Raw genomic sequence first — 13,914 nt, 5'->3', positions numbered from 1 at the left:
TGTAGAATTAATTATTGTCATAATGAAAAAAATTGTTATAAATAGCTTCAAAGTTTTGTAAAGTTATTAGAAATTAATTTTTATGAAACATCCTCATGAAAATAAAATTGAAGTTGGCACTGGAGCAATCTAGAAATGCACTACAGCTAAGGCCACATGTCTAAACATTTTATATTTAAAATCTGAAGATAATAAGTCCAAAACTCTGTATTTAGTTAAATGTTTTTCAAGACCATGTCAATGACTTTATTTTGATTTGCTACTTTAAAATGCTACTGATGTTTATTGTCATCTTCTAAGCATCTATCCAGTATATTGTCTCTATTGTTTTGTGGTGCAAACGAGCCCCATTCAGTCTCAGTCTCCCCCTGCACACATTCACACCTCTCCAGCCTGGTTATGGCTCTAAATATGCATTTCTTTTGTCTGCATTATAGTTACTAACGACTGGCTATTCACAAGCTATTCATAGGGTTTCAATCCCTAATTTCTTTTATCAAAGTTCTCACTTAACATTTAAAAACTGGATCAAATGCCCTGCTTGAATTTCAGTAAGCATATTTAGAAAAAAAACATAAAAGGATAACTGCTATATGTGGCAGGTGCACCTAGGGCTAGCTAGCATGTTAGCTTAGCACACCATCAATACACGACAATTTATGAGATTAAAACCATGTTTGTGCTCCAAACTTAATTTATAACGCAAGTCGAGTGTTTTAAATAATCTTCTGTGATATAATTTCGCTTCAGATAAAAAAATCAGACAGAAAATATATATATATATTTTATTCTGCACAATGATAAAGTCTATATCGATTAGCATTACATTATAAATATAATCTATTATTATGGAAATACCTGACATTACTCGAAGAACACAGGTAAACCAAATATCATTTCAGTCATGTTTATTGTCTTCAAAACATGTTACAGCGATCTCTGATAGCTTTGAATGTGTTCGAGACTTCCTGGAATGTCACATGATCATGCCTCTTCTTCATGTTCTATAACTTTTATATGGACTATTATTGTGCATGTAGCGCCCTCAGGCTGTTGGTATGGATTGAAAACACAATACATCACAGTATCCAATCGCTCATAATGATTACATCGACGCATTTGGGCATAAATTCAATAAATATTATTCCTGTCTATAGAAATCTGATGAAAACCTATGAAAATATATCAATATTTCTCCAAATCTGCACATTTTTGAGCTAAAGCCCTGAGGGACGTTGTTTTGTGTATCGCTGTCATGACGACAGCACGGGAGTTCTCTTACGAGAGGTTCTCTCGTATTGCGTAGTTGCTACGCTACGGGAAAGCCTTTCTTTCTCGAGATACTGAAGCCAAAAATTATCCTTAATTTTTATAATCTTGTCAACGCAGTGCGGCAGCCTGCAGACCTAGGGCGAGCTACTAGCGTGCCCATTGGCTGCCCTGCGGCAACTGCAGCAGCCTACCGCTGAGCCCTTGGCGTGACGTCACGACCAATGAGCGCGCTTGGCGCGCTTACTGCGTCACAGCCCGCGAAAAGGGGGGTGTGGCTTAGCGTATATAAACAGGGCTCGGAGGCTGCTTCTCTGATTTCTGTCTTTTCAGCGAAGCTCTTCGCATCGCTGCTCTCTGAGGAAGCCGCCGTTGAATCAAGCGACCAGCACGCCGAGGATCTCAGCCTGAGGACGCCGGCCGCCTTCGCCGCCTTCAGCCTTCCCTGCCTGCTTCGCTATCCGGCGAATATATCCTTTACTGCTCTGTGTTGTATGTGTGTGTGTGTTCGCCCCGCGACACACTTTGCATCTAAAAGAGCGCGAGGCGTTGTTGCAAATGCCTCGCTCATCCTGTGGCTCGTGCAGAGCCTCGCTCAGCGACGGAGACCGCCACGTGGTCTGCGCTCTCTGCCTGGGCCTCGACCACGCAGCCCGCGCCCTCTCCACGGGCGGCTGCGAACAGTGTGAGGACTTGCCGATGTCGACCCTGCGGGCTCGACTCGCCATGTTTGATGATCCTCCACCTTCCCCGGCTGCCTCTTCAGGGCCGCGAAAGAAGAAACGCCGCTCTCAAAGGCCTCCCGAGCCGGTGGTTATAGCTGAGCGCTCGCCGGAGCCCCTCCCGCGAGCCTCGCTCTCTCCTTCTCCCCCGCCCTTCACCGACGCGCAGCGGCCGGCCACTGCCTGCACTGCCGTCGCCTTTGGGGATGAAGCAGATGACGCCGCTGACAGCTGCTCTCTGCTTGCTTCGGACAGCGAGGAATGGTCGGGCTCTCACCGCTCCGCCTCCTCGACTCCAGAGTCTGGCAGGTCCCGCTCCAGTGTTGACGCGGAGCTTTTCCGCCTCCTCACCAAAGCGGTCGACCGACTGGGATTGGACTGGTCCCCACCCAAGGAGCCCGCGCCGAACCGACTCGACGGGTGTTTTCTGCCTAGCCGCCGCCAAGCGCCAGCCTCTAGGTCAGCACCCTTCCTGCCCGAGCTCCATGCGGAGCTATCGAAGTCGTGGAACGCGCCCTTCTCCGCTAGACTCCGCTCATCTGTCTCCTCGGCCCTCTCCCAGGTGGACGGGGCCGCCGAGAAAGGATATACCGGCATCCCTTCCGTTGAGGAAGCGGTGGCAACGCACCTTTGCCCGCCGTCTGCTAGATGGCGCTCAAAGTCTGCCCTGCCGTCCAAAGCCTGCAGGACCACATCAGCTCTCGCCGGCCGCGCATTCGCCGCCTCCGGCCAAGCTGCTTCCGCCCTGCACTCGATGGCTGTTCTCCAGATCCTGCAAGCCGACCTCCTCCGTGAATTGGACGAGAAGGGCTCGGATCACACAGCCTTAACAGATCTGCGCAGCGCGACGGACCTTTCGCTCCGCGCTACCAAAACCGCTGCACAAGCCATCGGCAGATCCATGGCCGCGCTCACCGTCATCGACAGACACTTATGGTTGACGCTGGCGGATATGAGTGAGTCAGAACGCGCTGTTTTCCTCAACGCCCCGCTCTCGCCCACTGGCCTCTTCGGCCCTGCGGTCAGCGGGATTGTGGACCGCTTCTCTGAAGTACAGAAGGCGTCGCAGGCTATGAATCTCTTCCTGCCCCGCCGCTCGAGCCCAGCCGCAGGCCGCTCTCAAGCTCAGCCTCCTGCGCGCAGCTCCACACAGCGCTCGTCTCGGCCACCAACTGCTTCGCAGCGACGCCAGGGCGGCCGCCCTAGGTCGCGCTCAACCAGCCGTCACAGACCGCCGCCCCCCCGGGGTCCGCGTCCCAAGATAACGCTGAAGTCTGAGCCCGCGAAGTCCTCCTAGCACCCGCAGGGAGGAAAAGATGGCTGAGTCCCGCTGCGGCCGGACCGCCATCAAAACGCCCAGCTCTGTCAGTCCCCTCAGTACAGGCTACTGCAGCAGCTTACACCGCAGCCAACGAGCCAGTAATACCACTCGCTCGCCTGCACACAAACGCCGTTTTTACGGCGGCCCAAATAAATCTCAGAAAGAGTGTAAATTCGGGTTTTCCGGCTCCGGCCGAAGGTGTTGTAAGTGCAGAAAATGTGCCCACTCCCACGTGCTCACTGCTTCACACAAACACGGTCCCCATGGTAACGCGCTCAGAGCGCTCTCTCATAAAGCGGTCACACACCGCTCGAGTACTAAGTGTAGTAAATGTGCCCACAACTCTGTGCTCACATCTACCCGTAACTCGCTCTGTCACTCGGTTACCCCGGGCAACAACGGCTCAGGCCGAGAGTATTATAAGTGTAGAAAATGTGCCCACTCCCATGTGCTCACTGCTTCACACAAACAGGGTCCCCATGGTAACGCGCACAGAGCGCTCTCTCATGAAGCGGACGCAAGCCGCTCGAGTATTAAGTGTAGAAAATGTGCCCACAGCCTTGTGCTCACACCTACCCGCTGTTCGCTCTGCCAGTCAGTTACCTTGGGTCACAGACCCTCTAAAGCTCCCAAACACTGGCCATGTCATAAGTGTAAACTCTGCGCCCGCTCACGAGCACGCGCACTCACTTTTAGACATTATAATCCCCACGCCACTCTCGCGCCTGGGATGTTTGACAGCAAATCACGCTCCATCCGATGGGACCGAGCTACTGAATGCTGTTCAGTCGGCCAATACTGTTTACCAGCCCCCGTGTTTGAGCACCAGCGGCGCGCACGCCGCTCCATCCTCTCTGATACAGGTTCCCCATCCCGCGCAGCGCGGCGATCTGAACCCAGAGACCATTCGACCCCTAGCTATGCATGCGAAAGCATGGGAAGCGATTCAGGGCGCGTCAGAATGGGTGCTGAATACTATAAAACACGGCTATTCGCTTCAATTCGCTCGTCGCCCTCCGCGCTTTACAGCACAGACGGAGACGAGAGTGAGTTCAGAAGCTGCGCACCTGCTTCAAGCAGAAATAGCGAAGCTGCTGCGCAAAGGGGCTATAGAACAGGTTCATCCTTCTCTGAGCGAGTCGGGCTTTTACAGCCGCTACTTCCTCGTACCCAAGAAGGACGGAGCGTTAAGACCTATTTTAGATCTGAGACATCTGAACAAAGCCCTCATGAGACGGCCGTTCAAAATGATCACAACCAGAAAAATCCTCGCGCAGATTCGCCCAGGAGACTGGTTTATCTCTCTCGATCTAAAAGACGCATACTTTCAGATCCAGATAACTCCCCGTCACAGGCCATTCTTGAGATTCGCCTTCAACGGTCGAGTATATCAGTACACAGTCCTGCCCTTCGGCCTGTCTTTGGCACCCCGTACATTTACGAAATGCATGGACACGGCCCTCGCTCCCCTGAGAAAACAGGGAATGCGAATACTGAATTATCTGGACGATTGGCTTATTCTAGCGCAGTCAGAGACGGAACTTGTGTCTCACAGAACAGCGCTTCTCAGCCATTTGGAGGAGCTGGGTCTCTCGGTCAACTGGACCAAGAGCTCGCTATCGCCCCGTCAGTCAATTTCCTTTCTTGGAATAGAACTGGACTCGGTGGCTATGACGGCCAGACTGTCGGAGCAGCGCGCGCGCCGCATCCGCCTCCTCGCCGCATCCCTCCAAATAGGCAGCCGGGTTCCGCTGAGGACATTCCAGCGTATCTTGGGGCATATGGCCTCAGCTGCAGCAGCGCTCCAGCTGGGCTTACTGCGCATGCGCCCGCTTCAACGCTGGCTGAAAGCGCGCGTGCCCCACCGAGCCTGGGCGGCCGGCGGCTTGCGAGTCAGAGTGAATCAGGGCTGCATTTCAGCCCTGCAGCCCTGGCTGGCAGCCGAATGGTATCTCACGGGAGTGACTATGGGAGTGATTTCACACCGGAAAGTTGTCTCGACAGACGCTTCCAACCTAGGTTGGGGAGCGCTCTTCGAAGGCAGACCGGTCTATGGCCGCTGGTCAGACCAGGAGAATCTCCTACACATAAACTGTCTAGAGATGCTCGCGGTCGAGAAAGCGCTCAAACACTTCCTCCCATTCCTCCACGGTCACCATGTTCTAGTCCGCACGGACAATACATCGGTAGTGGCCTATGTGAATCGCCAGGGCGGTGTCAGATCAAAGACGCTCTGCACCCTGGCGGAACGCCTCCTCGTGTGGGCTCAGCACTCTCTGCGCTCGCTGAGAGCCGCGCATGTGCCTGGCCACCTGAACGAGGGTCCCGACAGACTGTCCAGGGACAACGTTCCCCCTGGGGAGTGGTCTCTACACCCCCAAACAGTCCAGTTACTGTGGCGCCGTTTCGGCAAAGCGAAAGTCGACCTTTTTGCGTCAAAAGACAACGCTCATTGCCCAGAGTTCTTCTCGAAGAACGAGGACGCGCTGGCCCAGACCTGGCCCAGCGGCCCGTTGTACGCTTTTCCCCCGGTCTCTCTGCTGCCTCAGGTCATCGAGAGAATCAGGGAAGCGCGCCACTCAGTGCTCCTCATAGCCCCATGCTGGGAGAACCAAGCTTGGTTCCCGGATCTAATACAGCTGGCAGACTCAGCCCCCTGGCCGATACCGGTGAAGAGAGACCTTCTCTCTCAAGCCCGCGGCTCGATATGGCATCCCCATCCAGAGCGCTGGTCTCTGCATGCGTGGAGCCTCAACGATTACACGCTGATCTGCCAGACGGGGTCATGAACACGATCATACAATCTAGAGCCCCCTCTACGAGGCGGCTCTACATGTCGAAATGGTCAGTGTTTAACAGATGGTGCACTGCTAAGGGGCTCAATCCACAGACATGTGGGGTATCGCGAATTCTGTGTTTCCTTCAAGAGCTACTGGACGCGGGCAGGTCCCCCTCCACGCTCAAAGTCTATGTTGCGGCCATTTCAGCGCTCTCTGTTTCAGAGCGGGGCCGCGCATTAGGAAGGAACGAGTTCGTCATCCGCTTCCTTAGGGGAGCCAGGAGGATGAACCCCCCGCGACCCCCCGCGGTTCCTATGTGGGATCTTTCTCTGGTCTTGGAGGCCCTGAGAGCGCATCCCTTCGAACCCTTGGAAACTGTGGATATGAAATACCTCACGCTCAAAACCGTTTTTCTGATAGCACTGTCTTCAGTCAAACGAGTGGGAGACCTTCACGCGTTATCTATTAACGCCGCGTGCCTCGAGTTCGGACCTAATGACTCCAAAGTCATTCTCAGACCGAGGCATGGGTACGTTCCCAAAATTTTGGGCACTCCCTTCAGAGCACAGGTCATTTCCCTCTCAGCCCTGCCAACGCATGGCAGCGAGGCCGATGGTAATCTCCTCTGCCCGGTCAGGGCGTTGAGGAACTACATTTCACGGTCCGCCGCTTTCAGGCGCTCGGATCAGCTCTTTGTTTCGTTTGGTGGGCGCACCAAGGGTCTCGCCGCCTCGAAACACAGCCTGTCCAGATGGATAGTGGACGCTATTGCTGTGGCTTATGCGTCTAAAGACCTGCAGTGCCCATTGGGCATTCGAGCTCACTCCACCAGAGGCATGGCCTCGTCGTGGGCGTGGTCCAGCGGGATTCCCATTCATGACATTTGTGCAGCGGCAGGCTGGGCCTCCCCCTCTACATTTGTTAGGTTTTACAACCTGGATGTTCCCGCCTTGCAGGCGAAAGTGTTATCAGTCTAAGTCTCGCGTATGCCGGCCCACTATCTGTGCGCGGGCTACGGTGTGTGATTTAGCTCTACTGGTTGAGCTGCACTATGCAGGGAATTGTCAGTTCGGACCGGCCGTGCCGCTCCAAACCCCCTAGTGTGTGCTTATGTACGGCGCTAGCCCTCTTTAGGCCGCCCGGCTCTCCGCTATCACGTTCCCCGGGCTCTCCCTGGGACTCATTCAGTGGATGCTGGGCGCGCACGGCGTTGACAAGGGCGTTCCCGTAGCGTAGCAACTACGCAATACGAGAGAACCTCTCGTAAGAGAACGTTTCGGTTACTCACGTAACCTCTGTTCTCTCTAGAAGAGGGAACGAGTATTGCGTAGCCCGCCGTGCTCGCGCCACGAGCTCATTTCGCTTCATGCGACAGAAACCAGAGAAGCAGCCTCCGAGCCCTGTTTATATACGCTAAGCCACACCCCCCTTTTCGCGGGCTGTGACGCAGTAAGCGCGCCAAGCGCGCTCATTGGTCGTGACGTCACGCCAAGGGCTCAGCGGTAGGCTGCTGCAGTTGCCGCAGGGCAGCCAATGGGCACGCTAGTAGCTCGCCCTAGGTCTGCAGGCTGCCGCACTGCGTTGACAAGATTATAAAAATTAAGGATAATTTTTGGCTTCAGTATCTCGAGAAAGAAAGGCTTTCCCGTAGCGTAGCAACTACGCAATACTCGTTCCCTCTTCTAGAGAGAACAGAGGTTACGTGAGTAACCGAAACGTTTTTTATGAATGAAACCGGCTGACGTGCATAATTCATATTAAAGGTATCGACTCATTTTTTCATTTCATAACTCCTGACACAAATTAAGACATAACTGTCACTATAAGTTTTTCAGAATACAATAGTGGTCAAATACTGAAACTTGAGTCTTATATCTTTTTAATGATGTATAGTTTGTCAATGTATAACATTAAATCTGATAGTAATTTTTAACTAAATAAAAAAAAAAACGCTTCAGTGCGCCGACGCACTGGTGAAGCTTAACAGGTTAAAGTGTTATTTATTTTGATTAACTATTATAGAAATAAATACTTTTTATTTTTTAAGTAAAGATTTTACTATGGTTTAATATTAGTTTGTATACTTGCACTATGTGCTAAAGATATGTTCTCCTCCACTGATGGGAAGTACACTACCTTTCAGACATTTCTAATTCTCACCAAGGCTGCATTTATTTGATCGACAATACAACTAAAACAATAATATTATGAAATACTATTACAATTGAAAATAAATGTTTTCTACTTTTAGTACGTTTTAAAATGTAATCAATTCCTGAAATGGCAAAGCTGTATATTTACTCCAGTCTTCAGTGTCAAAATAAGAAATCATCATTCAGAAACATTTCTTATTATTATCAATGTTGAAAACAGTCGTACTGCTTAATATTTTTGTGGAAACCATGATGCATTTTTTTTTTCTGGATTCTTTGATGTATAGAAAGTTCAAAAGAACAGCATTTAGTTGAAATGGAAACCTTTTGTAGCATTATAAAAGTCTTTACTGTAACTTTTGATTCAATGTTCTTGCTTAGTAAAACTATTAATTTCTTACTCAAAATCGTACTGACCCCAAACTTTTTAACTCAGTTGATTTGTCAGTATGATTTTGAGTAAGAAATGTATAGTATGTAGTAAGCATTGCCATAATTGGAACAGGCTGCAACAATCATTTAGGGCAAAATTAGCCCAAAATACTTCAAAAAATCCTCTGAAAATTGTATGCAATCTGGGCACCTTTCACATACTGTATTATTTTAAACGTAAACCCAGTATAAAATACTATATAGAAACGACAGTATGCAGAATTAAAGGTTATGTAGTTTTTCTGGGATATTAGTCATTTAACGCATTTTTGTCCCTAAAGAAGCAAACATTATACTTCTGGAACCGTTGCATATTTTGTCTTGTGTACAAGTCAAGTCACCTTTATTTATATAGCACTTTATACAATACATATGGTTTCTAAGCAGTTTTACAGTGAAAACAGGAACATGATTCAATGATGCAAAAAGAAAATAGTGTCATTGTTCAGCTAAAGTAAGTCAACTGCACTAACAGTGCTGCTTATGGTCTAACAGTCTCCATGCTGTTTTAAATCTCACAGAACTCTTCATGACTACTTAAGTGGTGCTCCATTCTCTGACTATCAGAACAGCATGTACTTTGACCGCTTCCTCCAATGGAAAATGCTGGAAAGGTTGGTTACACGCTTTATCTCCCTTTCCTCTGTCTTTTACCTTTTTAATCTACTTAAAAGTTGTGTATTTCATTCTTTTAGTTTGCTGGAGGAAGTTCTTTGCCCTGCTTAAACTAGACATCCTGCTTTTGTTTCATTTGGCTAAATCATATTCAGCTGTTATGGCAGTACAGACACTAATCTGTTTAAATTATTTGTTAGTGTAATTGTTAACAGCTCAACAAATGAAAGCAAACAGTCATGTTTTAGGTCATGAAACATTCAAGTTACTTTGCAGTGTCCAAGCCTATGCTAGATATAAACTGTTTTGAACAACTTTACATTTAAGTGGCCCATAAAAAAAGTTATGAACAATTGGTCACACTTTAGATTAGGGTCCAATTCTCTCTATTAATTAACTATTAATTATGATTTTTGCCTCAATAAACTCATAATTCCTGCTTATTAATAGTTAGGTAGTAGTGAAGTTAAGGTATAGGGTAGGATTAAAGGGATACTCCACTTTAAAATGAAAATTCTGTCATCATATACTCACCCACGAAGATATTTAGAAGAATATCAGTAACCAGACAGTTTCTGGTACCATTGACTTCCATAGTATATATTTTTTTTCCACTATGGATGTCAATGGTACCAGAAACTGTCTGGTTACTGACATTCTTCTAAATATCTTCCTTTCTGTTCAGCAGAAGAATGAAATTCATACAGGTTTGAAACAACATGAGGGTGAGTATATGATGACAGAATTTTCATTTTAAAGTGCAGTATCCCTTTAAGGACGTAGAATGTGGTCATGCAGAACAAGGCATTAATATGTGCTTTATAAGAACTAATAAACAACCAATATCCTATTAATATTCACGCTAATAAGCAACTAATTAATAGTAAGAACTGGACCCTAAATTAAAGTGTTACCAAAAAGTGTTCCTTCCCATTTTTTATTTTATTTTCTGCAAACACAATTCTGTGAAGGCTTTTTTTTAATAGATGAGGTGGAAAATGTGTTTCTTATTGACTATGTTTTATAATTGAAATGTGTATAACTTGTAATGTAGCTTGTGCTCCACCTAGCTTTGTTAATGGATCTAAATGTTAAAATGTCAGGTTCCTGTGTGCACTGATTTGATATCAGATTTTGTGGTTTCGTTTCCAGACAGTCTATCACAAAAGACACATTTCGGCAGTATAGAGTACTGGGGAAAGGAGGCTTTGGAGAGGTAAGGGTATTGTAAAAAGTGATGACCTGCACTGTGTGTACTGAATATTTCCTCAGTTGCCATTAGACATTAGATCAGTGTTTCGCAACCTTTTTATTTTTCTTCTTTTTTTTGCTACAGCAATTTTGATAAGTAAATAATCCCACGACACACCACTAAGCACTAAAATATAACAGAATTGCATAAAAATGCATTACTTTAAATGCCATATTAAAACTGAATATAATATTAAAAGTAGTACTCACAATTAAAGTGAAAATTGAGTTTAAGTCAAGTAGGTACACAATAAGGTCATATAGGTTGCTATGATGTTGTTGTAGGATAATAATACAACAAATTTACATATTGTCCCTGTCAGGTGGAAACCTCATATTTTTTAAACACTGTTTTTGTCAAAGTTGGTATTGTGGCTTTATATATGGTCAGACACTTGCACGTGTCATTATAATTGTAACATTTTATGAAGATCACTCAAATGGAGTTACAAGGTTTTTGACCAGCGAATGACAGAGATATTAGGTCAGTTACTGGAACAGCCGCATCTGAGGCAGTAAGTGCATCACTGTATCTGTTTTCAGCAACTTACAGGTTATAAGGTTTATTGTAGCTATATGAGCGCTCAGTTTTTCTTGTTGTTGAATACATTTGAATGCAATCTAATGATATAAAAAATTAAGCACTATGCACAGGATATTTAAAACTGTATATTTGCTTCAACTAGACAGCAAATACCAGACTCGACTATTCTCCACTCTTAAAGGTGAGGTAGATGATTTGTTCCAGGAACAATTTGTGTTATTCTGGTTGAAAGTCTCTACACATCCTGATAGCAATCACTAAGTTAAGTGGTCTAAATGTATTTATATCAGTAGTGAACTGTGACTCTCGAACCTTGGCCCTCTCACCCCCTTCCCTCATCGGGAAAAAAGTAAAGTCAGCCTAGCTTACTGTGTCTATAATACTGCTTGTTAGCTTTGACAAAAAATGCCTTAAGCAAACATCAGAGTGGGTGTGAGAGTTATCACCAAAAACTAAACAAGAAGTAATAAAATGCAAATCATTAAAAAGAATTGCATCACACAATTGGTGTCATTTCAGCGGAATATGGTGACAACTGGTTTAATGTAAGACAATGCATCAGTTACAAGTTACAAGTCACAACCTCTTTTAAATGCTTTTCATTGGTTAACTATTTGTAAAACCCACGTAAAGGATGACCAATGACATGCATTTGTTAAAAAGATAAAAAACAAATGACAAAATATAGAGATACGAGGTTTCCACCCAACAGCAACAGTATTATTTGTAGTAGGGCTGTCACGATGTTAGATTTTTCACACCACAGTTATTGTGGCCAAAAGAATTCACGATATCGATATATCACGATATCTATAGAATCTATGGGGCGGGGGCAAACGCTGTCTGAAGGTTTCCTGAAGAAAAAAAATCAAGTGCAAATACAAATACAAAAATAAGATGAGTAAAAACAGGGTTCTTAATTTTAATAATCACCCTTTATTAAATATATGAACACAGAAACCCCCTGTTAACAGTTAATGTCACGTTTCCATCCCATTCCATGACTAGTAAAATAATAGCCGCGTCGCGTCTATGACAACTCGAGGTAGCCTATCGCACACCGGACGCGCACTTTCTCAGTTTATGGCCAGCAATATCATTACGTTTAAGGACATTATGGAATTGAGATAATGTCTGTACTATTTTATGATTATACTGTACAATTAAATACAATAGTTGCTGAGTCTGTCATCTGAACACTTTACCTCAGAGCGTCCGTTAACTGAATGCATTGAGAATATCACCTGAAAATCCGATAACATCAGCAATTTTCATTCAAGCAGCTGATTTCTGTAAATAAATGTAAAAATAAATGTAGGCTATATTGCAGCACAGGGTAAAATCATTTAGGATGGTTTGAGACAAATATAATATAAATTTAATATAAAACTATGTAAATGGCGCTTTGTGTCGCGGCAGGATTTTGAACACGGTCCTGAGCCGTTGCTGGGCGCCGCGGCCGCCGGTGTGTACACTCATAGAGAATGTGTTCGAATTTTAAAGACGTGGCGCTGCGCTTCTCTTCCGGTGTGTGACCACCTTTAAGGTGCTGTTTTCTTTGAAGCCGAATAACTCTGTTCTTATTACTGGCGAGCTTACTTTTTTCTGGTGTGGACAGTGTTTCACTCTAGCTGCGTGGGCGCGGATGAGCGCTGCGTCGTCTTCTTATTTGACAGGTGTCCGCGGATGCGATACTGCCACTTGAGAGGTCAACAAGGTACTGGCGCTGTAGCATTTACGTGTCATGTTATCATAAGAGTCCTATTCATTTTAAACATTGTGGTTATCGCCAATACCGGTATATTGTCACACTCTAAATTAACACGATGTCGATATTTCATGCGTTGAATATCACGATTATCGTCAACACCGGTATATTGCGACACCCCTAATTTGTAGCATTTATTTTTATGTATTTTTTGGAATTTGATCATTTTTCATGGTACACCTAACAACCTGTCGCGGCACAGTGGCTGGGAAACACTGCTGAGCACACTTGTAATGCCCAAAATTACTGTCTAGGTCAAAGGCAGTTTCGAAATATCAAAATAATACATCATACTGCCTTTTGAGATGTCTAATTTTGGCCAAACAGCGAAGCAGTGCATGTATCCTCATCACAGGTAGTCAAACTCTTTTGGAATCAGTTTTGAGTCAAGTGTGCTGTCTAACTCACATAAAGAGCATTATTTGTGAGTTGCTGCCTATGAAGAGGTGCAGTCAAATTAGTGACATTTCGACAAAAAAAAAATTCTATTGTCAATAGTGTAACGTCTCAGGTTACGACTGTAACCTTTGTTCCCTGAAAACAGGGAACGAGACACTGCGTTGATTAATGCATTGGGGAACGCCTCAGATTACAGATGTCTAAAATCACTATCAAATCACGGCAATCACATTGACTGACGACAGCCGCTGACTTCATTAACGTGCAACCCAGAAGTATAAAAGGGCACCTTGCAAACATGACAATCACCTTTTGTCTGAAGGGACTGTTTGGCAGGCTTGCCCCGAGGCATGGCAGAAAGACGCAGTGTCTCATTACAGTCGTAACCTGAGACTTTCCCTTTCGAAAGGGAACTCGCACTGCGTAGATTGATGCATTGGGGAACGATATACCCACACCGCCATTCTAAGGGGAGTACGTGCCCATTGGCAGTGACCACTGTCAGAACCAGCAAACTTCAAATGAAATGTCAGAACCACTCACCCTCATTTCACACTGGGCTGTCAGTGACCGCATTCCCTGCGGTCATAGCCCAAGCTATACGTTTCACAGGAAAACCTCCATAAACTTTGTTTAATGAAAGGCCTACCTGGGTCTGCT

At 46.0% G+C, this 13,914-nt stretch overlaps 1 protein-coding gene across 3 annotated transcripts in view; it reads left to right on the top strand.

The window, feature by feature from the left end:
• The window catches only part of grk5l (G protein-coupled receptor kinase 5 like), a 68,661-nt gene that overhangs the window by 41,144 nt on the left and 13,603 nt on the right, over positions 1-13,914 (top strand). For all 3 annotated transcript variants that reach the window (XM_079897607.1, XM_079897609.1, XM_079897608.1), the window contains exons 6-7: positions 9,199-9,291; positions 10,445-10,508. In XM_079897607.1, the coding sequence (XP_079753733.1) occupies positions 9,199-9,291; positions 10,445-10,508 (157 nt within the window). The remainder of the gene's footprint in view (positions 1-9,198; positions 9,292-10,444; positions 10,509-13,914) is intronic.

The sequence above is a fragment of the Squalius cephalus genome (assembly GCF_949319135.1).
Source record: "Squalius cephalus genome assembly, chromosome: 16".
Taxonomy (NCBI): domain Eukaryota; kingdom Metazoa; phylum Chordata; class Actinopteri; order Cypriniformes; family Leuciscidae; genus Squalius; species Squalius cephalus.
This window is presented reverse-complemented; position numbering and strand designations above follow the sequence as displayed.